The 28,000-nt window shown below is 47.6% G+C and overlaps 1 protein-coding gene and 1 pseudogene across 1 annotated transcript; both read right to left on the bottom strand.

Annotated features, from left to right (window-relative positions):
- LOC123049128 (cytochrome P450 72A15-like) overlaps window positions 1-17,257 on the bottom strand; it is a 56,492-nt pseudogene extending 39,235 nt beyond the window's left edge.
- A 6,041-nt stretch (window positions 17,258-23,298) lies between these two features.
- Window positions 23,299-26,572, bottom strand: LOC123049127 (cytochrome P450 72A397-like). Its single transcript, XM_044472118.1, has 4 exons — window positions 26,045-26,572; window positions 25,679-25,920; window positions 23,812-24,196; window positions 23,299-23,724 (listed from the first exon to the last, which is right to left on the bottom strand). The coding sequence occupies exons 1-4, from the start codon at window positions 26,570-26,572 to the stop codon at window positions 23,299-23,301; spliced, it is 1,581 nt and encodes a 526-aa protein (XP_044328053.1).
- Window positions 26,573-28,000: the final 1,428 nt, after the last annotated feature.

The raw sequence follows: 28,000 nt of genomic DNA, 5'->3' as shown, positions 1-28,000 counted from the left end.
AAGTATTTTCATCCGAGCTACGGTTTATTTTATATTAAATTTTAAAGATTTAAATCATTTTTAGAATTTAATAAATTAATTTAATTCAAACTTTAATTAATGCATCAGCATGACGTCAGCAGTCAACGTTGACCGTTGACCTGGACAACCTGACAGGTGAGTCCCACCTGTCAGGGGCTGTTAGCTAATTAACAGTAGTTAATTAGGTTAATTAGTTATTAGGTCAATTAATCTTAATTAGTTAATATTAACAGGATTAATTAAGTTAATTAATTAAGTTAATTAATATCTTTATTATTTATTTATTTATTTATTTTTATTAATTTAATTAATTTTTTTAAATCATTTTTTTATTAAAACGTTCTCTGGGGGCGTGGGCCCTGGCTGTCATAGGGCCAAGGGCGAATCGAGCAAACGGGCGCGCGGGCGCACGGGTGTGGTGCCCGTGCCCGAGTCCGACCACGGGCGCGGCCGTGGAGAGGCTGGCCGGCCGGAGCACGCGGGCGCTAGAGGCGCGGGCGGCAGAGGACAGCGATGGCGGCGGCGGCTTGGCCGAAGTAGAACCGCGCCAGGGGACGGGCAGCGGCGGCCACGCGCGGCCATGAGCGCGTGCGGGGGCGAGGGTGCGGGGCCGCGGCACGGACGAGGCGCGCGAGAGCGTGCGCTAGGCGGCGGCGAGCGAGGCGCGAGCGTGGGACGAGGCCGCGGCGGTGAGCGCGCCCGATGCGCGGCAGGAGCAAGGCAGAGGAGAAGGAGGGGGGCCTCACGAGGGGTTGTAGGGCACGGGGCAGTGGGCGCGGGGTGGAGGTTGAGGACGACGCGACGGCGGAGTGGAGAATAGGACGATGGGGCGACGGCGATTCGGGGAAGACGGTGAGGGGCTCCAGCGGTGCGGTCCTCGTGCGGCGGAGTCGAGGTAGCTCCGGGCGGGGTCCCGTGGCAGCGTGGTCGCGGACGGGCGGCAGGGCGCCGGTGGGGCGACGGGAGGGGCCAGCTCCGCGAGGGGGGTGGCGGGGAGCGGCGACGACGCGGCTTCGAGGCTCGTGGCGCCGCGGGGTCGAGCCCCCGATCCAGCTCGGGTCGAGGGGCGGGCGCCTGTGCGGTAGGCGAGACGAAGCAGGCTACGGGGCGGCGTCGGGGATGGGCGCCGGCGTCAGGGGCGCGAGGCGGCGCGGGATGGGGGTCCTCCCCGATCCAGATCCAGGCGAGTGGGGGGAGACGAGGGAGAGAGTGGGGTTCGTGGGGGGAGTGGATAGGGTTTTTCCCCCAGTGGGGTGGATAAGGGGGAGGGTGTCGGGTGCGGCTGGGCCGGCCTGGCGGCCCGATGGCCTGCTGGGCCGTGGCCCAGTGGGGGGGAGGGGGTTTCCTTTTTTTTGTTTTGTTTTTCTTTTTAATTTTATTTCTTTTCTGTTTTCTTTTAATCTTTAATATATTTTAGTTTAAATAAAATACAAAAGAAACTCCTAAATTAGTATTATCTTTTAACCCACTGCCACAAAAGGTTTTAACCCAAAATAAAATAGTTTAGTATTTTATAAAATACCAAAGGCATTTAAATAATGTTTTAGTTACCCCTTAAATCATTTTAGAGCATTCAAACCTTTTATAAAAGTGTGGTTTCTCCACCATAATTACCTATGCATTATTTGGCACAACCCGAACATTTTAGTTTTAATATTTGAAAACCCTTAGCGTTTGACTTGATTATGAATTTGAATTTGGAACGGTTTCGAATCAACGCGAGTTTATCTACAGTAACCGAGGTGACGTGGCATCATTAGCAAAGCTTAACTGTAGCTTAATTATCCGGGCGTCACAATTCTCCTCCACTACAAGAAATCTCGTCCCGAGATTTAAGAGGGGTGTAAGGGGAAAGTTCTGGTTACGAAATTCTAACGATTCTTCTCGGTCTTGGTTGCTCTTCTCGAAGAGGTCGATCCCTTACGTTGATGTATTCATTTCTCTGCTTCAGGTCATTATGATGAAGTCGGCATCCTTTCTTCGGGAACTCTATCGTACTTACGACAGAGTAAGGGGGGTATTCTGGAAGAACGGACCTCTGCGAGGTTGACTATCTGGTCAATATCATCGGGGAAGGTGGCGGAAAGTAACTCTCGAACTAAATCTTAAGAAAAAGCCGAGAGCAAGTAAGAAAGTACCATCAGAAGTTTCAAACGGGTAGGCAATCATTTGAAGCCTGAAACAAAGTGTGAAAGGGGTTCAAAGCAATCGGAATAAGTATTATGTCTGATGCCAGTATAGATCAGTAGGACGGTGGTCCATGAATTACATACGAGGCCACGCGCGATGAATAAATTTGGGAACAGGGGGTGCACAGGAGAGTCAGGTTTTGATCCTGTGGAACTGTGGGTTAAAAATAGGAGCAGTGACATCTTGCACGGTCATGATAGCAAGGCATGTCAGAGAGTAGCATGTCAGTTATGTCGGCAACAACGTCGTTACCAAGGGCGAGGGACGAAGAGAACCATTTTCCTACTCGTTGAACGAGGCGGACCAATAGGCAAAGTTCTCGTCCATTGGTGGTTACCGGAATGCTATCGACAAATGCAACAGGGTCTTACTGACACGGTTGTACACCAATGTGTTTACATAAGCAGAAGAATATTACTTCTTAGATCATAATGATCACCAGAAACGTTAAACCAACCAATGGAAAGGAAAATATGATTATCAGATTAAACAGAACAATGGAAAGGAAAATGTGTTTAAACACATATTTCAGGGGTATATCCTTCCCAAGGACAAAGGTTAGAAGAGAACCATTTAGGTTAGGGAAGAGGAAGTTCATGACATTACCCAAACAACGGTGTTTGAATAATTGATAACGAAAATTTAGCATTGTGCTTCAAATGTTTTTATTGAAGATCGGAGTACCACAGACATGCTTCGAGATAGCATTGACATGGTCATTAGGTAAGAACAGGATATGGATACACAAAGGATCCATCAGGAACAACTTATAGAGTAAGTCTTACAATTTCCTCATGGAAGAATAGCTAACCTTGCTAAAAAGGAAAACTTATAACAATAGGTCCTCCGGCCAGGTGTGTTAGGCATGAGGTCACCTTACCGGGTCATAAATAGACCAATGTTATAACTCTTGGAAATATGTTCCAACCATCATATCTGACCGAGATTCAGATCTGATTGGTGTCCGGATAACTCAGACTCAGGATGCCTGAGAAGAAAGGTGCAACACAAATTGTCGAAACGACATCGAAGATTCTCGGGAGATGAACTATGGAAGCGAGTTCCGAACAAGGGTTCATCATTAAATCAAGGAGAGGTGAGGAGGTGACTGATTGACTCAGCGAAAATCCATTGAGATTTCCAAAAGATGGATTTCCACAACTATGTGAACAAGGAGATAACATTAGCTAGATCGAATGACTTAATGATGTATGCTCGAGGAAAACATACACAGTTAAACATTGGTTGAATTGTGCACCCGAAATATGGGCTTAGGTAGAATGATCAATGTTAGAATGGTGATCCGATAACCAATGGTCTAAGAATGAAATATCGACCATTAACTTCAAAGCAATAGGGTTGCTAGAAGTTTTGAAGTCGCACATCATAGTTCGATTGTCGGTTTTCCGGTTAGAAATAACACGGGGACCAAGGAATGAACGGATATGGCAAAAGGTATCACCTACATCAAGAATTCTTAAGAGGTGGTGAAATTCTCACGACATTCTTGACATAAAAGATGGTAATACTCCAAGGTAAAGAAGAACAAATGCTGGATAGCAAGGATCTCAAGGTATAACACAAAACACGAACAAGTTTGTGTTGAACGGAAGGCAATCGAGTGGTCGATGATAACACAAATCATCGAGGGCAAGGATGGTATTTCTCATCATGAATTCAATTGATATCCTTGAGGAGCTCGGAATGTTGATGATGATCATGACACATTTGTTGAGATGTTTCATGAAGATATAATCGCTCATCGACGACATCAAGCAAAAGGAAGGATGGAGCGAAAAGTTATTGAAACCATGGATACCACACAAACTCGGAATCAAGCTTGTTGTTCAAGGTGAAATGATATGACGAGGAAAGTCGGCATAAGCTTAGATCATCGTCGAAAATCGTGCTTCGGAAAGAACGACCAGATAGCACAGTTAAAAAGTTGCATGATAATGATATAGCCGATCGGGCTAGGAATGACTTGAAGGGTTATTAAATCATAAGCAACGAAAATTACTTAGAGCTATTGAATCGGAGTGCGGAATCGATTCACTTAACGGTGTTCTCGAGTGACTAATAATTTCGAACCCGAGGGAAATTGGAATTGGCGAGAATAATAGTTGACGAAGAACTCATAAGAAGTTATGTAGTTCCGTGGTATTCTTGAGATACCAGAGTGTAATGCTTGACGGTAGATCAAAGTAAGGGTTGGACAGGTGCAAGGATCTGCAGAAGACAAGCACTTCAACTTGTCCGAGAAATGGTATTTAAAAGGAGAACATGGCCGGAACAACGATTGCAAAATGCCAGATCCCAGATATAAGATAAACTTATACCAAGGAAATATTTATTTGAAGAGAAGCTTTAATGATACGATCTACATCGTTTCCATGGGCATGAACACAAAGTTCAAGGTCGACTCCCACTTCTTCAATGCATGACCTTTCATTCACTTCTCGTCCTCGAAGAAATTGTATGGTAGAAAATTATCTGGTAAAACACCAGAAGGGTACAACTTGTGAAAACCTTCAGGTTCATACGGTTTTTAGGGAAGGTATAGGTTCAACCCATCGGGGCATCTTAGAAACATTTACCTCAAGCTTCAAGAGTAAATACCACCAGCTCGAAAGCAGAGCATGGTTGGCCAAATTAAAGAATAGGATTCACCAATGGCATTATGTATCAAGGAAAGAACTTCTCAATGTTTTTTTATACGAAGGACACTGTCGGATGATAATTCAACAAAGAATCAGACGGTCCATAATGGAGCTGATGTGAGCATTGACACACAACCAAAGGAAGAAACAATGCAAAGGCATTGGATCATCGAATCAACTGCCTAATTCAAAGCCCAACTGCAAAGGAACTATGATTTCCAATTCAAGGGATCAGAAGCAAACGCGCTGATTAAGGGTGGATAAGTTGAGTAGGGTTTTCTTTGGGGGGTACAATCGATGGCAATTCGATTGGTCGAGATCCAGCTCATCTTTAAAATGATGTCTGAGCTGGAAGGATGAATTCTAGGATTTGATTGGGGATTGCGAGCATTCGCGGCATTTTGAATCAATGGACTCAAAATGATAATGACAAGGGATGCCAATAAGATTACGAGACTTATGGAATTAACCATAATGCAGGCAAGCAAGAATTTCAAGAGCAATAGGCTGCTGAGGATTTTCGAAAGATCGAATGGTATTTCGAAGACTTTGTGAAACATACGGACAACTAGGGATGGGCGGATACTCAGGAAGTGCGAGGAATTATCCATAGGGGTATTCATGTGGCAAACAACTTCAAGGCAGTAGGCACAAGATATTCTCGGGTCAATAGATAGAATTTCGGGGTATCTTGTAATAACAAGATCAGCTGGGAATAAAAGCAAGAACGACAGGTGTAAGCATTTATCCATAAGGATATTTCGGTGTTAGGGAATTGCAAAAGCAACGGGCACAAGGTCTCAAGAGAATATCGGAGAGTATCTTCGAAATCTTCTGGTGCAGCCGGCGATCATCTGGACTGAAGGGGCTCTCCGGGAGAAAGTATTTTTGAGAACCTAAAGTTAGATTTTAGTAAATTCATTAAACCCGAATAGAAGAGAGATCAGAGTCCCAGAGTATAGACAAGGAGTAAAAGATCCTAATACTACCCAATGGCGACGTGGGCCCGTAAGTTACACAGCCATGTTAGTAAAAGTTTTTCGATGACTAGACTCGACTTCGGCCAAGGAGTTGGAAAGGGGGGCTCCTACAGGCAGTTGGCTCTGATACCAACTTGTGACGCCCCCGATTTGACCGTACACTAATCATGCACGCAAATGTGTATGATCAAGATCAGGGACTCACGGGAAGATATCACAACACAACTCTAAAACATAAATAAGTCATACAAGCATCATAATACAAGCCAGGGGCCTCGAGGGCTCGAATACAAGTGCTCGATCATAGACGAGTCAGTGGAAGCAACAATATCTGAGTACAGACATAAGTTAAACAAGTTTGCCTTAAGAAGGCTAACACAAACTGGGATACAGATCGAACGAGGCGCATGCCTCCTGCCTGGGATCCTCCTAACTACTCCTCGAAGCCGAACTCCATGTAGAATCATCCTCGGGATCTCTAGCTCCTGGACTCCAGCATCTGGTTGCGACAACCAGGTATAGAAAGGGAAAAAGAGGGAGAAAAGCAACCGTGAGTACCCATCCAAAGTACTCGCAAGCAAGGAGCTACACTACATATGCATGGGTATATGTGTAAAGGACCATATCGGTGGACTGACCTGCAGAATGCCAGAATAAGAGGGGGATAGCTAATCCTGTCGAAGACTATGCTTCTGGCCACCTCCATCTTGCAGCATGTAGAAGAGAGTAGATGGTAAGTTCACCAAGTAGCATCGCATAGCATAATCCTACCCGGCGATCCCCTCCTCGTCGCCCTGTTAGAGAGCGATCACCGGGTTGTATCTGGCACTTGGAAGGGTGTGTTTTATTAAGTATCCAGTTCTAGTTGTCATAAGGTCAAGGTACAACTCCGGGTCGTCCTTTTACCGAGGGACACGGCTATTCGAATAGATAAACTTCCCTGCAGGGGTGCACCACATAACCCAACATGCTCGATCCCATTTGGCCGGACACACTTTTCTGGGTCATGCCCGGCCTCGGAAGATCAACACGTCGCAGCCCCACCTAGGCACAACAGAGAGGTCAGCACACCGGTCTAAATCCTATGGCGCAGGGGTCTGGGCCCATCGCCCATTGCACACCTGCACGTTGCGAACGCGGCCGGAAGCAGACCTAGCCTAGTGGCGTTCCAGTCCAATCCGGCGCGCGCCACTCAGTCGCTGACGTCACGAAGCGTTCGGCTGATACCACGACGTCGAGTGCCCATAACTGTTCCCGCGTAGTTGGTTAGTGCGTATAGACCAAATGGCCAGACTCAGATCAAATACCAAGATCTCGTTAAGCGTGTTAAGTATCCGCGAACGCCGACCAGGGCCAGGCCCACCTCTCTCCTAGGTGGTCTCAACCTGCCCTGTCGCTCCACCATAAAGTAACAGTAGGGGGCCGTCGGGAACCCAGGCCCACCTCTACCGGGATGGAGCCACCTGTCCTTTCAGCCCCCTCATCAGAATCACTTGCGGGTACTCAACGAGCCGACCCGACTTTAGTCACCACATGTGTCATGTATATAAAGTATATAGCATATACCCGTGATCACCTCCCGAAGTGATCACGGCCCAGTAGTATAGCATGGCAGACGGACAAGAGTGTAGGGCCACTGATGGAACACTATCCTATACTAAGCAGTAGGATAGCAGGTAAGGGTAACAACTGTAGCAACAATGACAGGCTATGCATCAGGATAGGATTAACGGAAAGCAGTAACATGCTACACTACTCTAATGCAAGCAGTATAGAGAAGAATAGGCGATATCTGGTGATCAAGGGGGGGGGGGCTTTCCTGGAAGCTCAGCCGAGAAGGAGGGGTTGTCAACACCATAGTCGTACTGGGTAGCAGCGGCATCGGTCTCGGTGTCTAACGAGAGAAGAGGGGGAAGAAACAATAAATATAATGCAAACATAAGCATGACGGTGCATGACAAGACAATGTGCGGTGCTAGGTGTGCCCTAACGCGGTAGGAGGTGATACCGACGAAGGGGGGTAACACCCGGGAAAGTATTCCCAGTGTTTCGCGTTTTTGGACAGATGAACCAGAGGGGGATTGTTGCACGTTTGCTATGCTAGGGATATGTGGTGGACGAACGGGCTGCGTATCCGGATTCGTCTCGTCGTTCTGAGCAACTTTCATGTAGAAAGTATTTTCATCCGAGCTACGGTTTATTTTATATTAAATTTTAAAGATTTAAATCATTTTTAGAATTTAATAAATTAATTTAATTCGAAATTTAATTAATGCATCAGCATGACGTCAGCAGTCAACGTTGACCGTTGACCTGGTCAACCTGACAGGTGGGTCCCACCTGTCAGGGGCTGTTAGCTAATTAATAGTAGTTAATTAGGTCAATTAGTTATTAGGTCAATTAATCTTAATTAGTTAATATTAACAGGATTAATTAAGTTAATTAATTATCTTTATTATTTATTTATTTATTTATTTTTATTAATTTAATTAATTTTTTAAATCATTTTTTATTAAAACGTTCTCTGGGGGCGTGGGCCCTGGCTGTCATAGGGCCAAGGGCGAATCGGGCAAACGGGCGTGCGGGCGCACGGGTGTGGTGCCCGTGCCCGAGTCCGACCACGGGCGCGCCCGTGGAGAGGCCGGCCGGCCGGAGCACGCGGGCGCTAGAGGCGCGGGCGGCAGAGGACAGCGGTGGCGGCGGCGGCTTGGCCAGAGTAGAACCGCGGCAGGGGACGGGCAGCGGCAGCCACGCGCGGCCATGAGCGCGTGCGGGGGCGAGGGTGCGGGGCCGCGGCACGGACGAGGCGCGCGAGAGCGTGCGCTAGGCGGCGGCGAGCGAGGCGCGAGCGTGGGACGAGGCCGCGGTCGTGAGCGCGCCCGATGCGCGGCAGGAGCAAGGCAGAGGAGAAGGAGGGAGGCCTCCCGAGGGGTTGTAGGGCATGGGGCAGTGGGCGCGGGGTGGAGGTCGAGGACGACGCGACGGCGGAGTGGAGAATAGGACGAAAGGGCAACGGCGATTCGGGGAAGACGGTGAGGGGCTCCGGCGGTGCGGTCCTCGTGTGGCGGAGTCGAGGTAGCTCCGGGCGGGGTCCCGTGGCAGCGTGGTCGTGGACGGGCGGCAGGGTGCCGGTGGGGCGACGGGAGGGGCCAGCTCCGCGAGGGGGTGGCGGGGAGCGGCGACGACGCGGCTTTGAGGCTCGGGGCGCCGTGGGGTCGAGCCCCCGATCCAGCTCGGGTCGAGGGGCGGGTGCCTCTGTGGCAGGCGAGACGGAGCAGGCTACGGGGCGGCGTCGGGGATGGGCGACGGCGTCAGGGGCGCGAGGCGGTGCGGGATGGGGGTCCTCCCCGATCCAGATCCAGGCGAGTGGGGGGAGACGAGGGAGGGAGTGGGGTTCGTGGGGGGAGTGGATAGGGTTTTTCCCGAGTGGGGTGGATAAGGGGGAGGGTGAGGGGTGCGGCTGGGCCGGCCTGGCGGCCCGATGGCCTGCTGGGCCGTGGCCCAGTGGGGGGAGGGGGTTTCCTTTTTTGTTTTTCTTTTTAATTTTATTTTTTTTTGTTTTCTTTTAATCTTTAATATATTTTAGTTTAAATAAAATACAAAAGAAACTCCTAAATTAGTATTATCTTTTAACCCCCTGCCACAAAAGGTTTTAACCCAAAATAAAATAGTTTAGTATTTTATAAAATACCAAAGGCATTTAAATAATGTTTTAGTTACCGCTTAAATCATTTTAGAGCATTCAAACATTTTATAAAAGTGTTGTTTCTCCACCATAATTACCTATGCATTATTTGGCACAACCCGAACATTTTAGTTTTAATATTTGAAAACCCTTAGCGTTTGACTTGATTTTGAATTTGAATTTGGAACGGTTTCGAATCAACGCGAGTTTATCTACAGTAACCGAGGTGACGTGGCATCATTAGCAAAGGTTAACTGTAGCTTAATTATCCGGGCGTCACATTCATGTAGCAGAAGATGGCCACCGGAGAGCCAACAGGGGGCCCACGAGGCAGGGGCACGCCCTCAACCTCGTGTACATGTGGTGGCCCCCCTTACGTATTTCTTTCGCTCAGTATTTTTTATTATTTCCAAAAATAACTTTCGTGGAGTTTCAGGACTTTTGGAGTTGTGCAGAATAGGTCTCTAATATTTGCTTCTTTTCGAGCCCAGAATTCCAGCTGCCGGCATTCTCCCGCCTTATGCAAACCTTGTAAAATAAGAGAGAATAGGCATAAGTATTGTGACATAACGTGTAATAACAACCCATAATGCAATAAATATCGATATAAAAGCATGATGCAAAATGGACGTATCAGCTATGCATATTCATACTAATAGCACCGTAAGTGCCATCCGGGTCCTATAAAAGGAGCTGCTCCCCATCGGTTGTAAGTAGGGCAAATAGCAATCAAAGGCATTCCAGTGCAATACAAGAAGCATTCATCCAGTACGAGTACCACTGTGTGTCTCCTCACTACTACTAGTGTGTGTGTACGTGAGACAACACCTCGACCACTCCATCCAGCGCCAAGAAGCAAGCTAGCTTCAACTGTAGTATACTAGTTCATCTCTTGGTTGTTGTTCCTGCATCCGCTGTGCCCGATCCTAAAAGCCAGCTATATTCTAGTTTGGGCTAACAATTGGCATCAGAGCCCCAGGTTACAGTAGCCATGGCCGGTGCACAAGGAAAGCAGTAGCGCACCACCTCGGGTGGTTCCAGGTCGCAGCCATCACAGGACGACTCCCAGTCACCGGCTCCGGAGGAGCGGCGAGGGTGCAGCCGGTCCAGGCACGACCATCGCGGTGAGATCGTGGTTAGGAAGATCGTGCGCGAGACTGCAATCAGTGGTACCGTACCCATCACCTTCCCGATGCTCACGCGCTCGAACTACAGCGAGTGGGCGTTGATCATGGAGTGCAACCTCCATGCGGCGAGCCTCTGGGTTCCCATGGAGGACGACCTGGTCGAGAGAAAGGAGGATAGGAAAGCCATGGCGGCACTCATGCGTGCCACACCGCTGGAGATGCACGGCATGCTCGTGGTGAAGGCAAGCGCCAAGGAGGCATGGGAAGCAATCCGTACCCAGCGCCTCGGCAGCAACCGCGTGCGTGAGGCGAACGCGCAGAAGCTGCGGGCGGATGCTCCCTCTTGAGCATGCATTGGTTTCCCCTTGAAGATGAAAGGGTGATGCAGCAAAGTAGCGTAAGTATTTCTCTCAGTTTTTGAGAACCAGGGTATCAATCCAGTAGGAGGTTACACGCAAGTTGCCTTGTACCTGCACAAACAAATAAGAACCTTGCAACCAACGTGATAAAGGGGTTGTCAATCCCTTCACGACCACTTGCAAAAGTGAGATCTGATAGAGATAATAAGATAAATATTTTTGGTATTTTTATATAGATTGGAAAGTAAAGATTGCAAAATAAAATAGATCGGAAACTTATATGATGGAAAATAGACCCCGGGGCCATAGGTTTCACTAGTGTCTTCTCTCAAGATAGCATAATCTACGGTGGGTGAACAAATTACTTTCGAGTAATTGATAAAAAGCGCATAGTTATGAGAATATCTAGGCATGATCATGTATATAGGCATCACGTCCGCGACAAGTAGACCGAAACGATTCTGCATCTATTACTATTACTCCACACATCAACCGCTATCCAACATGCATCTAGAGTATTAAGTTCATAAGAACAGAGTAACGCATTAGGCAAGATGACATGATGTAGAGGGATAAACTCAAGCAATATGCTATAAACCCCATCTTTTTATCCTCGATGGCAACAATACAATACGTGCCTTGCTGCCCCTGCTGTCACCGGGAAAGGACACCGCAAGATTGAACCCAAAGCTAAGCACTTCTCCCATTGCAAGAAAGATCAATCTAGTAGGCCAAACCAAACTGATAATTCGAAGAGACTTGCAAAGATATCAAATCATACATATAAGAATTCAGAGAAGAACCAAATATTGTTCATAGATAATCTTGATCATAAACCCACAATTCATCGGATCTCGACAAACACACCGCAAAAAGAATTACATTGAATAGATCTCCAAGAGAATCGAGGAGAACTTTGTATTGAGATCCAAAGAGAGAGAAGAAGCCATCTAGCTAATAACTATGGACCCGAAGGTCTGTGGTAAACTACTCACACATCATCGAAGAGGCTATGGTGTTGATGTAGAAGCCCTCCGTGATCGATTCCCCCTCCGACGGAGCGTCGGAAAAGGCCCCAAGATGAGATCTCACGGGTATAGAAGGTTGCGGCGGTGGAAATAGGGTTTCGTGGTGCTCCCGGATGTTTTCAGGGTATATGAGTATATATAGGCAAAAGAAGTAGGTCGGTGGAGCCACGAGGGGCCCATGAGGGTGGGGGGCGCACCTACCCCCCTGGGTGCGCCTCCCAACCTCGTGGCCGTCTCGTTGCTTCCTTGACGTCTAGTCCAAGTCTTATGGATTGCGTTTGTTCCAAAAATAACTCTCCCGAAGGTTTCATTCCGTTTGGATTCCGTTTGATATTCCTTTTCTGAGAAACATTGAAATAGGCAAAAAACAGCAATTTGCACTGGGCCTTTGGTTAGTAGGTTAGTCCCAAAAATAATATAAAAGTGCATAATAAAGCCCATTAAAACATCCAAAACAGATAATATAATAGCATGAAACAATTAAAAATTATAGATACGTTGGAGACGTATCAGCGGACTTCGAGAACATCGCCTTCAAGGAGGGCGAGCTCGTCGACGACTTCGCCATGCGGATCTCCATGTCTTGCGTCACAGCTCCGCGCGCTCGGCGACACCATGGACGACACGAGAGTCGTGCGGAAATTTCTCCGTGTCGTGCCACCTCGCTTCGCTCAGGTAGCAATCTCCATCGAGACCTTGCTTGACCCGAGTGAGCTCTCCATCGAGGAGCTCACGGGCCGGTTGCGGGTGGTCGAGGACTGCCTTGAGGACGGCCGTGAGATCTTTGGAGGAGAACAACTCCTATTCTCGAAGAAGTGGGAGGCGAGGAAGCGTCAAGGACGTGGTGGAGGTGCCCCAAGCAACGGAGGCGACACTGGCAGAGGCGGTGATCGCACCCAGGGCGAAGCCGGACGAGGTGCCGGCAACGACGACCAAGACAAGTACCGATATTGCAGCATCAAGGGCCACTGGGCCGGTGAGTGCCTCAAGAGGATGGCTGACGAGGATGCCGCAGCCGCGGCAAATCTCGTGCAGGCTGAAGAGGACGATGGGCCAACAATGATGATGGCTTGCGTCGAGACCATGCAGGAGGGCGCAGCGCCTCTGAAGACCATGGTCCCGACAAGCATCGAAGCCGTGCAGGAGGGCGCATTACCTCTGGCGACCACGGTGCCGGCAACCGTCAAGTCCGTGCAGGAGGCACGGAGCTCTTCAACTGATCCCCTCCCAACATCGGTAGCGCTTTCCCCGACAACAGCGTTCTCGGGGGCCTACGACTAGGAGGAGATGAAGACCCGGGTGTGGGGGAGCCACACCGCGGCAACCACGTCCCCTGTGACGCTGGTCAAGCCCGTGCAAGTTGGCACGACAATCGCAGCCCCGACATCCTCGGGACCCGAAAAGACCGTGCAAGTTGGCACGGCAAAGGCGCCCCCGACATCCTCGGGACCCGACAAGCCCGTGTCAGGAGGCACGACAACGACGCATCTGGTGGGCCACATCCCGACCATGATGCAGGCGGACAATGAGCCCGTGCGAGAGGCACGGCAGTCTCAGGTCGGCCACACCCCGAAAACCATGTTCTCGGGCTTCTGCAAGCCCGTGTGGGCGACACAGCACTCTTCGACAGGCCTCAACTCGGGGGTGATGAAGAGACGGTCATGGGGCGGCCAGGCCTCGACCGTGACTCTGGCGACCATCGAGGCCGCGCAGGTGGCGCGGAGCTCTCTGGCCGGCCACGCCGCAACCCCGACACACTCGGGGTCCATCGAGTTCGTGCGGGAGGCACGACACTCTCTGGTCGGGCACGCCCCGACCACGCTGATGGCGACCGTCGAGACCATGCAGGAGCCACGGTGTTCTATGGTCGTCCACGTTGCAACCCCGACACGCTCAGGGTCCATCGAGTCCATGCGGGAGGCATGACTCACAGTTGTTGGGGGAGACCCGACAAGCAAGTTTGTTGGGAAGAGCGACAAGGAGTCTGCTACCTTGGGAGAAGCCACTCCGGGTAGTGCGGTGTCCGACAAGTCATCCCCGGGAAGGGAGTTCCCGGGTAGTATGACGTCTGACACGACGACCCCAGGAAGGGAGTTCCCGGGCAGTGTGATGTCAGGAACTACGACCCCAGAAACTCTGACGCCCAAGAGCGAGGTGGTTCTTGGGCAGTTTCTGTCCCCGCCTACAGCGCGGTCGGACCTGTTCGACGCCAACAACGTTGGCGATCCACACAAGTTGCGACGCGTAGGGGGGACTTTTCGGCGAGCCTGCGGGACGACCGCAGCACCCCGAGATCAAGAAGGACGAGCACGGTGCCATCATCAAGCACAAGGCGCGGCTCGTCGCGAAATGTTACGTACAACGCACGGGGGAGGACTTGCAAGAAGTCCTCACTCTGGTGGCAAAGCACGAGCAGAGCCTACAGGATGACCACAACACCCCGAGAAGACGGACAATCGGACCAAGGCACCTGGTCGTGTTCAGTTCCATGAGTTGTACGACAAGGTTGGGATCATCGACGTCAAGCCCCTTCGACAGGGTTGAGGGGGAGATTGTTGATCAACCCAATCTACAGGGTGTTGTATGCTAGGCTTTCTCCGGTCCAAAAGGCTGAGGCGGAGAAAGAGTATTAGGCTTTAGCTAGTAGAAAGGCTGAGGTGGAGAAGTAGTGTTAGGCTTTAGCTAGTAAAAAGGCTGAGCTGAACGGCAGCATAAAGTTTCCTAGTAGTAGATAGGAATGTGCTATGCATGTTCATAGTAGTAGCACCGTAAGTGCCATCCGGGTCTTATAAAAGGAGCTGCTCCCCATCGGTTGTAAGGTTGTAAGAGCAAGTCTAGTAGAGCCCTCAAATCCTCAAACCCTTAAAAATAACTGCTTTTTTTACAGCTTTCGTCGAAAAAAAGCCGTAGACTAGAACCTCTAAACCCTCAAACCCGTAAAAAAATTTAGAGGTCCAACCCTCAAACTGTTTCCCAACCTGTAGAAGTGAGGGTTGGGAGGAAAAACTCCCCCCAACCCGCACTCCTCTTTCCTCTCGCGCGGGAGGGAAATTTCATCCCCGCCTCCCTGGCTCCTCCCGCCGCCTCGCCCCGCGCCGGCCATGGAGGCCTCCGCCGCCGCCGCGCCCCCGCCCGCCGCCGCGCCCGCCCCCGCCCCCGGCCCCACACCCGCCCGGCACCCGACCGTGGCCGACGTGGTGGCGGCGACCCACGTCGGGGCCAAGCGGCGGCGGGCGGGCCTCGCACCGCCTCCTCCCGCCTCCCCGGCTCCCGCCCCGGCCCCCGTCCCCGCCCCGGCGCCCGCCCCAAGAAGAGTCGGCCGAAGGCGGCCTCCCGTGGGCTGTGAGGGGCTTCCTCCAAGGTCGCCGGCTAGCCCCGGCCATGAAGAAGCCGCGGAAGAAGCCCGCGGCCCCGCCCGCAGCCGTCGCCGAACCTCCTCCCGCCGCGCACGAGGTGTTCGAGGAAATGGCAACCCCATCCTCGTTCATGGACCTCCTCCAAGACGCGGAGGTGGACCTCGGGGCTCCGCCTCTAGAACCCTTTAGGGTTGGTGACGACTTGGAGGAAGATGAGGAGGATGAAGGGGATGACGAGGAGGAGGAGGTGGCCGAGATAGGGGAGGAGGCATTCACCGCCGCTTCCCGCCCACACGCGTGGTCGACAAACTACACCGAGGCGGAAGATATCCTCTTGGTTCGTGCTTGGGCAGCTGTGGGGATGGATGCAAGCACCGGCACCGATCAAACCGGTAAACGGTATTGGCAAAGGATCGAGGACAACTATTGTAGGATCAAGCCGAAGAATAGTGGGTTTATCCCTCGCACTTACCGGTCGCTTCAAGGCCGGTGGGAGTTGATGAAGCCCGCTTGTGCTCGTTGGAGTGCGGCCATGGACCAAGTGAGGGATGCACCACCTAGTGGAACCGTGGAGAGTGACTATGTGAGTACATATCTCTTCACTATTTTGATTATGTGTGTGTACTATGCTATTGGTGGGTTCTTATGTGATTATGTGTGGTTGATAGGAGATAATTGCTGGCATGAGGTACAAGGAGATGGCCGCTTCCAAGGGCAAGCCATTCCCATTTAAGCATGCTTGGGCAATTCTTCAAACCTTTGACAAGTGGAAGTTGAGGGATCAAGAGACTGCATCCAAGAAGTCGGCAATGCTTAGGATGGATGATAGTGAAGATGAGGAGGAGAGGAACTTGGGCAAGCCCGAGGGAACCAAGAAGGGCAAGCTAAGGGTGAAGATGGAAGGAGAGGCGTCAAGCCTAAGGGAGAAGATGGAGCACATGATGAAGGCAAGAGAGGAATTGACAACGAAGACATTGGAGACGAAGCTTCTTATCACCGAGAAGAAGAAAGAGGTCAAGCTTGCACAAGTTGAAGCAAAGCGTGAAGAAGCAAAGTGCAAGGCCGACTTGGAGGAGAGGATGATCAAGCTCAAAGAGGCAAAGGTATGGAAAGAACTCATGGTGGAAGAGAAGGAGCACATGATGATGTCCAAGAAGGACATGGATGATGATTTTGTGATGTAAACTATTAAACCATGCATCAATGATTGTTATTTGGTAGTTTGTTTAGAGGTTGATTGTGTTCTTGTAGTCATAAATTATGAGATGTCAAATGATAGATTTAAAGGTTGGGGTTGAGGCAAAGACTAGAACCCTCAAACCCAACCCTTAAAGCAGTTTAAGGGTTGGGTTTGAGGGTTCTAGCCTTTGCCCCTGTTTTTCAACCGTTAAAAGTGCCAAAAACTGGCACTTCTCAACCCTTAAAACTGCTTTAAGGGTTTGAGGGCTTGAGGGTTCTACTAGACATTCTCTAAGTAGGGCAAATAGCAATCAAAGGCATTCCAGTGCAATACAAGAAGCATTCATCCAGTACTAGTACCACCGTGTGTCTCCTCACTACTACTAGTGTCTGTGTACGTGAGCCAACACCTCGACCACTCCATCCAGCGCCAAGAAGCAAGCTAGCTTCAACTGCAGTATACTAGTTCATCTCTTGGTTGCTGTTCCTGCATCCGCTGTGTCTGATCCTAAAAAGCCTGCTATATTATAGTTTGGGCTAACAAGGCACACTCAAGCCGCCGCGGGCGCCACCACCGCAAATCTACCAGCCGGCTAGCCTGCCATAGAGGGTACCGCATACCAGTGAGCTCCATGGCACTGAAGGTGGACTCATCAGCGCGCTAAGGACCATTCTCTCTCTTGACAAGTGAGGGAAGAAAGGCCAGTTGACAGTGCAAGGGGGACTGATTTGATTGAATAGGTATGCTAGAGATGGTCACGCTATATAGAGACGTCCCGTTTGTTTAAGAGATGTTCTTGGCTTCTTGCAGTATTTAATAACAAAGGCTGTGGCCTATCTGATCAATGCCCTTGCTCCTAAGGAACTCGGTAGATAAGGAACTGCGGTGAAGATCCGATTGGCAGGTGATTAGTTAATTTACGGTGGTGACGGTATGGACTCATGGTGCAAGTAGTACTAGTACTACTGACCACTAGTAACAATATGTGATCAAAGTTTTACATCAAATAATTCAACATAGGACATTTGGAACGCCCGGACGTCAGTCCTCTAGCGCGTGCACGTGACTTTCTTTCCACCGATTTCCGTCCGCATGATGCATTCCATACAACCAACTGATAAAAGAGCGGAGGTGGTCGCAGCATTACTTGACGGTTATTCTCTTCTTCTTCAGTGGCCACTGCCTTCTTCGATTGCTGCTATTTTATGTCTCTAGATTTTAATCATATAACCCTTGATCATTGTAATAGAGAGAGTAATCAGGTAGCTCATGAACTAGCTAGGCTAGCTAGATTTTCTCCTCCGAATTCTTGGCTGGAATTTGCGCCTGATGCGGTTACTCCCTTGATTGTAAACGATGCCACCATTGCTATGACTGAATAAAGGAGGAGATGATCGTAAAAAAAACTGATAAAAGAGCTCATCTAAGAAAATGATAAAATACTAGCTGATAGGCGTAGACAAAGGGAAAACCTAAAATTACCAAGACCACACAGAGAAAGAAACAAAAAGGAATGAATGAGTGAATTTCTTCAGGATTTTTTACTTGTTCATTTATTACATTTTTGTTCAATCGAAAAAAGAAAATTTAAGAACTTTTTCCAAAAAAAGTTTATAAAATTTGGCTAAGTTTATGTAAAAATATAAACATTTACAGTAACAAACATAGGATGCGAAAATATATTTGATGATGAATCTGATTATTCTATAAACTTGGTCAATGTACAAATTTTGACTTGAGAAAAAACTAATATGCAGAGTAAATATAACCGAATGGAGTAGTTTGGTGTAAGAATATTACATAGCTTGGATTGTCCGTCAAATTGACAACCTGCATTCGTATTGACAAGAATTTCAATACCCGATTGCCATGATTCATGAAATTGCCACCCAGCATTTACCAAAGTTATCACGTGACAATGCTGGTGCCTGTATACTGATAACTTTACACGAAAAAGGGTTCCCTCATTTTATATTATAAAGCAAACCGCCAAGCATCCAACAACAAAGGGTAACAGAGTGCAAAGTACAAAACGCAAATAAAGGAGGTCCGGCTGGGGGCACAGCCAAAACAAGCCCCAACTACAAGGAATGCAGCTCTAGTCAGGATCCGGTGGCGGTGGCGGAGACATCGGGGACATCGCGGCAGCCGAAGAACGAAGAGCGGCGACGATGGAGTCGATGTAGTCACGATCACGCCGCTTGCTAAGCGGTCTCCAGAGCTGTAGGAATCCACACATTTTAAAGACGGCGTGAGTGACTCGGCAAGGAATGACGTGCTCGATCACTAATTTATTGCGACAATTCCAGAGGGTCCACGCGAGGGTGCCTACTGCGACCCAAAGGGACGGCCTATTAATAGGCGGGGAATCTAAGACTCCCTAAATAGGCCAGGGAGGTTATCATGGCACCAAGAGCCACCCACGACGTCCCGGAAGCAACTCCATAGGAATCGTGCCGCCGGGCATCGAAAGAAGATGTGGTTAGAATCTTCGGGGACGTCACAGAGAGGGCATTGGCCATCACCCGGGCCATGCCGCTTCTGGACCTCCGTGCCCGAGGGCAGACGACCACGAACCCATTGCCACATGAAGATACGTATTTTCAGTGGCAACTTGATTGCCCAAAGAACCGTAAGTTCATTGGGCCCCGGAGTCGACAGAATAGCCCGGTAAAGGGACTTAGTCGAAAAGGCGCCACTCGACTCAAGGTGCCATGTCATAGAGTCAGGCTCGGTCGAGGGGTTGTGTAGAGCGATGCATTCCAAAAGCTCATCCCACTGCGCACGCTCAAGATCCCCAAAGGTGCGACGAAAAGAGATGATGCGACGGTCCCGAAGAGCTGCTCCCACCAAAAGCATCGGGTGAGAGCAGATCGAGAAAAGCGCATAGAACCTTTCCGTGAACGGCCCGGTTCCCGACCATCGGTCCAGCCAGAATAATGAATTAGATCCCGAGCCCACAGCAATTGCTGTGCCGATCCGTAGGACCGGTAGCAGTTGAATAATTGACTGCCAGAACTGGGACCCCCAACCCCGGGGGCAAAGGCGAGTGGTTGTCCACGCAAATACTTTGCGCGGTTGATATCCAACCATAGCCTACCGGCACCGGTCTCAATGCGCCATAGCCACTTGGTGAGAAGGGCGATATTCATGCGCTTCGAGGAGATCACACCAAGTCCACCTTGATCCTTGGGTTTGCAGATCTCAGACCACTTGACCATGTGGTATTTCTGCTTATTGTTTTCACCCGCCCAAAAAAATCGGGAGTATTTTGAATCTCCTGGTGAAGGGATTCATGAAGACTATAAAATCCCATCATGTACATGAGAAGGCTAATGAGGGATGAGTTTATGAGAACCACCCGAGCTGCCTTGGAGAGCCACCGCCCTTGCTAGGGATGGCAATGGGTCGGGTTTGGATCGGGTTGAATAATACCAAATCCATATCCATATCCATGAAGACAGTCTTTGCCCGCCCATGAAAATATCCACGGGTGAAAAATTGTGTCCATGTCCAAACCCGATGGATATCCATACCCACTGGATATCCATTGGGTCATGTCGATATATAAATAATACATAATACAATGTTAACATAAGCTCCTCCGTTCTTCACCTCATGGCAGGCTAGGCTTCACTTATGATAAACATCAACTTATGGTAAATCAATGTCCACTAACCTAAGATAATTTAGTATAAATTTTCTAACAGATGAGAATGATGAGTCATTTAACAAGGAGATACAAAATAAGGGAAGGGAAGTTGGAGTATGTAACGGAGGGGATTGAATGTCAGCTAATAAAAGTTACGATGGGGATTGTGTAATTTCTTTTGCATATTTTAGATAACAAAGTGTAAAATTGTAGTGGGACTGGGACATGTAACTGTGGGGTAGGGATAGCAGATTTTTGCCCATTAAGTTATACTATCGGGTCGGATTTGGGTATACCCATGGGTACAAGATTATACCCATGCCCAACCCACAAGCAATCGGGTCGGGTTTGGACGCCGCCCATGGGCACAAAAGCATATCCAACCCTATCCATTCGAGTCGGATATCCATGGATAAAATTGCCATCCTTAGCCCTTGCCATGGCTCCACCCGGAATTGGAGCTTGGCGACCGTAGGGCGGAGGTCCTTCTACTGGTAACTTTATAAATCACTTAGTGCTTTTAAACTGATTTTTCCAATGAAGCATACACATACGGTATCTAATATCAAAGCTCTTGTCAAGACAAAGCTGATTGTGAAGGCGGATCGTAAATTATATATGAGGTTTGGGATTTATTACATTTTTTACAGCTAGGATTTATTACATTTTAAATTTTCAAGTATCAAAAGAATTTCGACATCTACTTTTCGCCTTATTTGCATACATGCAAATTGCAAGGGTGTTGATGATAAAATTCTCGCTTCCCCGTACTATTGCATCCCATCAACATAACCGGCCGGTGGTGTGATCTACCGTGCAAATGAACATCACTCTCTAAAACTACAAGATGAAATTCTGGGGAAGGGAACAGTGAAAGAAGGTAGCACACTAATAACATCTCTAACAGATCCCCTAAATTTAATCCTTCAAACCTTCTCCTTATCCCCAAAAGTCAATTTATTTGAGGGATTAAATTTTTTCTCAGCTAGTAGACCCCCCATGTTTAACCCCCTCCTTTTTTTGGTTTGCCGATACTTCCAAACCTTTGGTAAAACAATTGAAACAAAACCATCACATTTGAAAGCAAACATAAACATTTCAAAGGCATCATAATTCAACTAGGGCATAAATAAAGTTCATCCAATCCATCAAACATAACCATAGGTGCCAAAAGGCACCAAATGAACAAGTTATTCGAAAAAACCACCAACACATGGTGGACCAAAAGCCATCCTCATGCATTTGAGCCGTCACCATCGACGCTGCCATTTCCGCCTCCTTCATCGTTGTCGCCCCCACACATCTTAGCTAAGACATACCTACAACTGAATTGCCAATATTGTCTTGCCCTCTCGACCATGTTGTTGGGATCCATGAACATGATAGCACGGTCCTTGACCACCCTTTTTCTTTTTTGCTCCTCAACCACCAACGCAAGCTTTTGCTCCTCAAGCTCAGTGTTTTTTTCATCGGTCTCCAATGTAAGGCTTTTCGTCCCAAATTCAAGTCCTTTTTGTTCCACTGGCACCTTCCTCTCTTGAGCCGCAACCATTGCCTTCCCCTTCTCATCCTCCATCATCTTCATCTCATCGAACAATTCACCTTCTCCTTCTAGTCGGCTGCCAAGGCCCTCTTCACCTCCACCAACACAATTAATTCTTTGTTGTGTGCTCCAACACCACCATTCTTCTTGGTTAATTTTTTATCCATCCGGCCAGGCATAAGGGGTGGCCTAGTTCTCTACCAACTCATCATCATCAGTATTTCTCACCATCATCTCATAGAAACAAGTCCTGCTTGGTATTAACAAGGACCTTTTCGAGGTCACGTCTTGGTTCCCTAGGAGGTTTGTACTTAGTGGATCCATAAAAATATAGGCATTTGAAACACCTAGGAGTTGTGTGTGGTTTATCGTCTGATCGACCTTACGATAGAAAACTTTCCTACCAGAAATTGAACTTAATAACACTAACACTAGGGGGCCAATGCTCATCAGTAGGGATTTCCACCTCATCAGAGAAGCATCAGACAAGAGCTCAGATAATATTTGTCGTCAAGGTTCAACAGTTTCAATCCCGACATTGCTAACATGGCTCTTAGGCAAAATTAGAGAGTGGGTGCGAGATATACTCATAAGAAAATGTAGCTAGCCCTCATAAGGTCGGTTCAGACGAAAGATATGAGTCCATTCATCTTATTTTTCTTATAGATATTGATAAAGTTCCCGGCAGGAGTTAGGGCCACCCGATCCCCGGAGAAGAAAGTTAACATTGAGGGCACGCATAGAAATGTTACCTCCTTTGATAATAGAGAAACCTACTTCCTTGGATGAAATAGAGAATTTGGACGACCAATTTTGAAGCAGCTTCACTTTGAAATGGGATGCACGACCTCCAAAGCAAGATAGAAGTATGGTGTCGACCAATTCCTCAGTCAACGGATGCGGGATCTGGTGAATTCAGCCACAAGGAAGAATTCTTCGAGATATTTGTCTTCCTCAAAATTGATAGGAACACCCCATTTCCTCGAGACTACCTGCGTGAATTCCTGGACTCTGTCGAAGTTGAGATCGACTAGTGACATGGTTGGTGGGAAGTAGAGGATGGCTAAGAGTGGTGGCCGCCGTGTCCGGAGTGGATCACGACGCTAGGAGCAATGGAGTGGCCGTCGGGGCCACGGAGGACGGCGGTAGAGTGCGAGTATTTTTTTGAATATAAGATGTGATGTGCTTAGTAACCACGCGCGTTGGGTTCGGAAGATTGCCGCTGGCGTTGGCACTTCGCGCGCAACAATCAAACAAGTTGCACGGTAGGGAGCTCCATGCGCGGAGTTTTGATGGGCTAGGACCATATATGTGCATGGTATCAAGGATATAGTGCATATGTGGAGGATTGAGTGGGTGGTGACACCAAACAACAACCACCAACTCGGCTTTAATTGTAAAGGCACAAAAAATGGTTCACATGAAGTCTAAATCCCATCGGCATTTTAATGCATTATTATATGTTTAGGCACACGACAACAAATAGTGCACAACATGTAGATTGTCGTGGGTGATGATCAAATTGCCCTAAGCTTGATTTGCGCACCATGCATTGGGCGCATCAGTCTGGTGTTATTTACCGCATGAGTGTATGACGGTGCGAGCTCAAACTCAAAGCATTGAAGGATCGTGCAAAACGCGATCTTAGCCTCAAGAAGGGCGAACTGTTGGGCAATGCAGATACGTGGCCCCCAACTGAATGGTAGGAATGCACCGGGATTCTTGGATGCCTGGGAGATCCCGTTGGTGAACCTCTCCGGCTTGAACTCATGCACGTCCCTTCCCCATATATCTGGGTCATGGTTCATTAACAACAGGGGAAGCTCAATGAGAACACCGGCGGGGCATGTGATGCCCCCAATCTTCATCTCCTTGTACGTTTTACGGAAGAATGCGACAGCAGGCGAGTACAACCGGAGTACCTCATAAAGAATCAAGGTCACCTGCAAATATAGTAGATTGCAAGATTTATACATCCAATTTTATATCCTGTTGTAAGAATGGAATCAAGTAAACAAAACACCACTCACTGTTTTGAGTCGGTTAACGCCTTCATAGTTAAGTTTGTTTTTTCCAAATAAGCTAATGACCTCCTCCCTTGCACGGTCCTGCCACTCTGGATGCATACTTAGTACGATCATTGTCCATGTGAGTAGTATTGATGTTGTTTCTGTCCCTGCAAGATAGAACAACTTGCATTCCTCCACGACCTCTTTAATGGTCATTCCTGAGATGGATTGGCCGTTGTCATCCGAGGTTCTCATGTTTGACTCAAGCATCAAGCCGAGTAAGTCCTCTTTGGTATTTTCTCCTTCTTGCATAGCTTGCATTCTTTTTCCAATTAAACCATGTAGAATGGATTCAATTTCACTATTATTTTGATGCATCTTTCTATTATTTTTGGTGGGCAAGGACCTGTAAATACCACATACGGATTAATGGTACTAAAATCACGGAATAACTCTCATCCCTGCTCGAAAAAGTGAAAGAACCTTATAGACAGCCTAACATTCTTGCAGAATATATAGCTTTCCAATTAAAAAATAGAGTCCCCCCCACCACCACCCGTTCGCACCCCGTTGGCAGTGTGGGAGTACTATATTACTGTTCCTGTGCTAAAGGCCGGGAGTAACCCTAACTTAAATTAGCCGCTGGAATTACAACGTACATAATTAAAAGGCCCAGCCCATGACATCGTGGCCTTGCCCCGAGCGGTGGTTGTGGCTTTGCGATGGATCAGATCGATCGGTACCTGAGTCTCGCTGCTATGTAAGCGCTTACCGTGGCCGCCTGCTGCCGTTTTCTACGCCGCCGTCCACAACCACATCCCAGCACATGGCCGGACGCTAGGAGATTGGAGACTCGTGATTATAAATACTAGTTTCGACCTGGCGATCCTGCAACGGCGGCCTCTTTCTGCTTTCGCGCCGTGCAGTGAACTCTCCGGCCAGATTGTTTCTTGAGGTATATACGTACAACTAATCTACTTCTCTTTGATGCACCAATGTCTAATAATCAAATCATTATAGTTGTTCATCCCGTGTGTTTTCATCAGATATAGATCAATTCATCTGTTTTTTCGTTTAGCTATACTATACCTATCTAGTTTGACCTGGAGAGACACCATGAATATAGCGTATTATTAACACTTATAATCTTATAGTAAATGTATGCAAGGCTGAATTTAAAACAAACTGTCTGACAACCTTTTTGGTTGCGCTTATGTAACATAATCAGACAAATTATACATCTAGCACCCCCCCTCCCCCCCTATCCAAATCCTGGCTCCGCCCCTGTCTAGTGTTACTCTACATCAGTATTCCCGTCTTTGATTAATGCTGATTTTAAAAATCTATATCAGAGATCCTCACAAGAAAAATCGATGCTAGCATATTAGCTTTTGGCAGGAAGTTTGTACTATCTTAAAACTTTATGGAAAAGACGAATACTACATCCATTCCAAAAACAATTATTTTAGAACGGAGGGAGTACGTATTAATGAAGTTTAACTAGTACTACCTCCGTCTTGGTTTATTGGTCCCCTTAATATTTTGTGCTAAACTTGCACCATAAATTTAACTAAGAAAATAATAATGCATGTATGTCACCAAAAAAAATATCGTTGGATTCGTATTAATTTTTGATGACAAGCATTATTATTTTTCTAGTTAAATCTTTGGTCAAAGTTTGGCACAAAATGCTAAGAGGACTATTTTTTTTTTTTGAAACAAGGCAAATGATTTCCATTTTATTGATTAAGGAAGAAGGTTTAGCCAATGCCACATAGCAGCAAGAAAATAAAGAACTACTCTCGCGCCAATCTTCCAAGCTGACTTCCAATCTACTAAGGGGACTAATAAACCAGGACGAAGATAGTACTACGAGGTGCTAACTCACAAGTAACCGGGAATGCCAATCTTCCAAGCCCCGGCAATGCGTTCAACTTGCTCGGATTGCAGCTGGAAAACCCTGGCACCTTCGAGGTAGTTACTGCCAAATGCAGTGCGAGAAATGACATCTCCAGTGAGTCTTTGGAACTCCGGGAAGACATCCAACTCATAGGTACCGTCTGAGCCAAGGGACCGCGTCCATCTATTGACAAGCTCTTCGCAGCTTGTAGACAACGCTGGCAGCATGAGCTGCAAATTAAACGAGTTTTTCAGAATAACCGAATTAAATGATGTACGCTCAGAGGATCAATCACGCACTTAATTCCTGTAAAAAAAATCTTGAGCCAATGCTTGATGAAACGATTACAAATACCTTGAGCTTCTCGAGGTGGAACGCAGGGTTAAGGATCCTTCTATGCTTGACCCATTTCTCGCCCTCGTGTTCCGCCAGGCCTGCGGCAAGCAGCCTGGACAGTGGCGGAAACTTGACCTTCTCGAAGTGGCCGAATTTGTTGGACAACACTTCCTTGGCCAAGTCAGGGTCGTGTATGGTCACCTTGGGGTACATAGCATACCAAGACATACACGTCTTGCCGTGCTCGCGGACAATGTCGCAGAGGAGCGGCGCGACGAGGGGGGCTATGCTGTGGCAGCGCAGCGGCATCGACCTTGATTGCGCCTCCTTGCGCCGACGCCGATAGTCCATCATATCCCCGATGACGAAGCGGTACGACGTGCCGCGAAGACCCTGGGCGCGCAAGGCACGCTCAAGCCGCCGCGGTTGCCACCACAGCAAATCTACCAGCCGGCTAGCCTGCCATAGAAGCACAAAGCCGAGGGTGCCACATACAAGGGAGCTCCACGGCACTGAAGCTGCACTCATGAGCGTGCTAAGAACCATTCTCTCTCTTGAAAAGTTGGGGGAAGAAAGGCCGGTTGACAGTGCAAAGGGCTGATTTGGTTGAATGGGTATATGCTAGAGATAGACACAATATATAGGGATGTCTCGTTTGTTTAAAATATGTTCTTTCACTATAATAACAAAGGTTGTGGCCTATCTGATCCATGCCCTTGCTCCCAAGGAACTTGGTAGATAAGGAACTGCGGTGAAGATCCGATTGGCAGGTGATTAGTTAAACTAAAAGCGGTGACGGCATGAACTCAAGGTGCAAGTAGTACTAGTAGTCTAGTACTACTGACCAGTAACAATGTGATCAAAGTTTTACACCAATAATTCAACGTTCGACTTTGTAACGCCCGAACGGTCCTTCAGCGCGTGCGCGTGACTTTCCTTCCACCGATTTCCATCCGCACGATACATTCTGTACAACCAACTGATAAAAGAGCTCATAGACCACACTGGGAAAGAGACAAACGAATGACATGAGTGAGTTTCTTCTTTTTTTTACTTGTTCTATAAGTCAAAAGAAAAACGAAGAAACTCACTCATGTCATTCATTTACTAAATTTTCGTTCAATCAATTTTTTTGAAGTTTTTCAAAAAAGACCTTTATAAAATTTGGCCGAGTTGACATAAAAATACGAACATTTACAATAACAAATATAGGATGCGAAAATATATTAGATGATGAATTCAATTATTCTATAAACTTCGTCATTTACAAATTTTGACTTGAGAAAATACTAATATGTAGAGTAAATATAAACGAAGGGAGTGGTTTGGTGTAAGAATATTACAAAGCTCGGATTTGAATTCTCATTGACAATTTACATTCGTATTGACATGCACTGTGATACATGATTCCCAGGATTCATAAAATCGTCACCCAACTTTTTTTTACCAAAGTTATCACGTGACAACTCTGGTACCCGTATAATGATAACTTTATAAATCACTTGGTGCTCAACTTTTAAACTGATTTTTTCTACTGAAACATACACATATGGTATCTAATATCAAAGCTCTCGTCGAGACAAAGCCGATTGTGAAGATAGATCGTAAATTAGATATGAGGTTTGGGATATATTACATTTTTTTGCTGCTATACATTTTAATTTTCCAAGTATTAAAACAATCAATGACATCTATTTTTCGCCATATTCGCATGCATGCAAATTGCAAAGGGGTATTGATGCTAAAATTCACGCTTCTGCATCCCATTGCACCCCATCAACATAACTGATGGTTGGCGTGACTTACCATGCAAATCAACATCACTCTCTAAAGCTACGAGATGAAATCTTCGGGGAAGGGAACAGTGAAAGAAGGTAGCACACAAAGAGCATCTCTAATAGATCTCCTAAACTTAATCCGGTAAACCTTCTTTTTATCCCCAAAAGTCAATTTTTTTTGATGGATCGAACTTTT

Source organism: Triticum aestivum, chromosome 2D (assembly GCF_018294505.1).
Source record: "Triticum aestivum cultivar Chinese Spring chromosome 2D, IWGSC CS RefSeq v2.1, whole genome shotgun sequence".
Lineage (NCBI taxonomy): Eukaryota > Viridiplantae > Streptophyta > Magnoliopsida > Poales > Poaceae > Triticum > Triticum aestivum.
The sequence above is the reverse complement of the archived record's forward strand: the minus strand, read 5'-3'. Positions and strand labels throughout refer to the sequence as shown.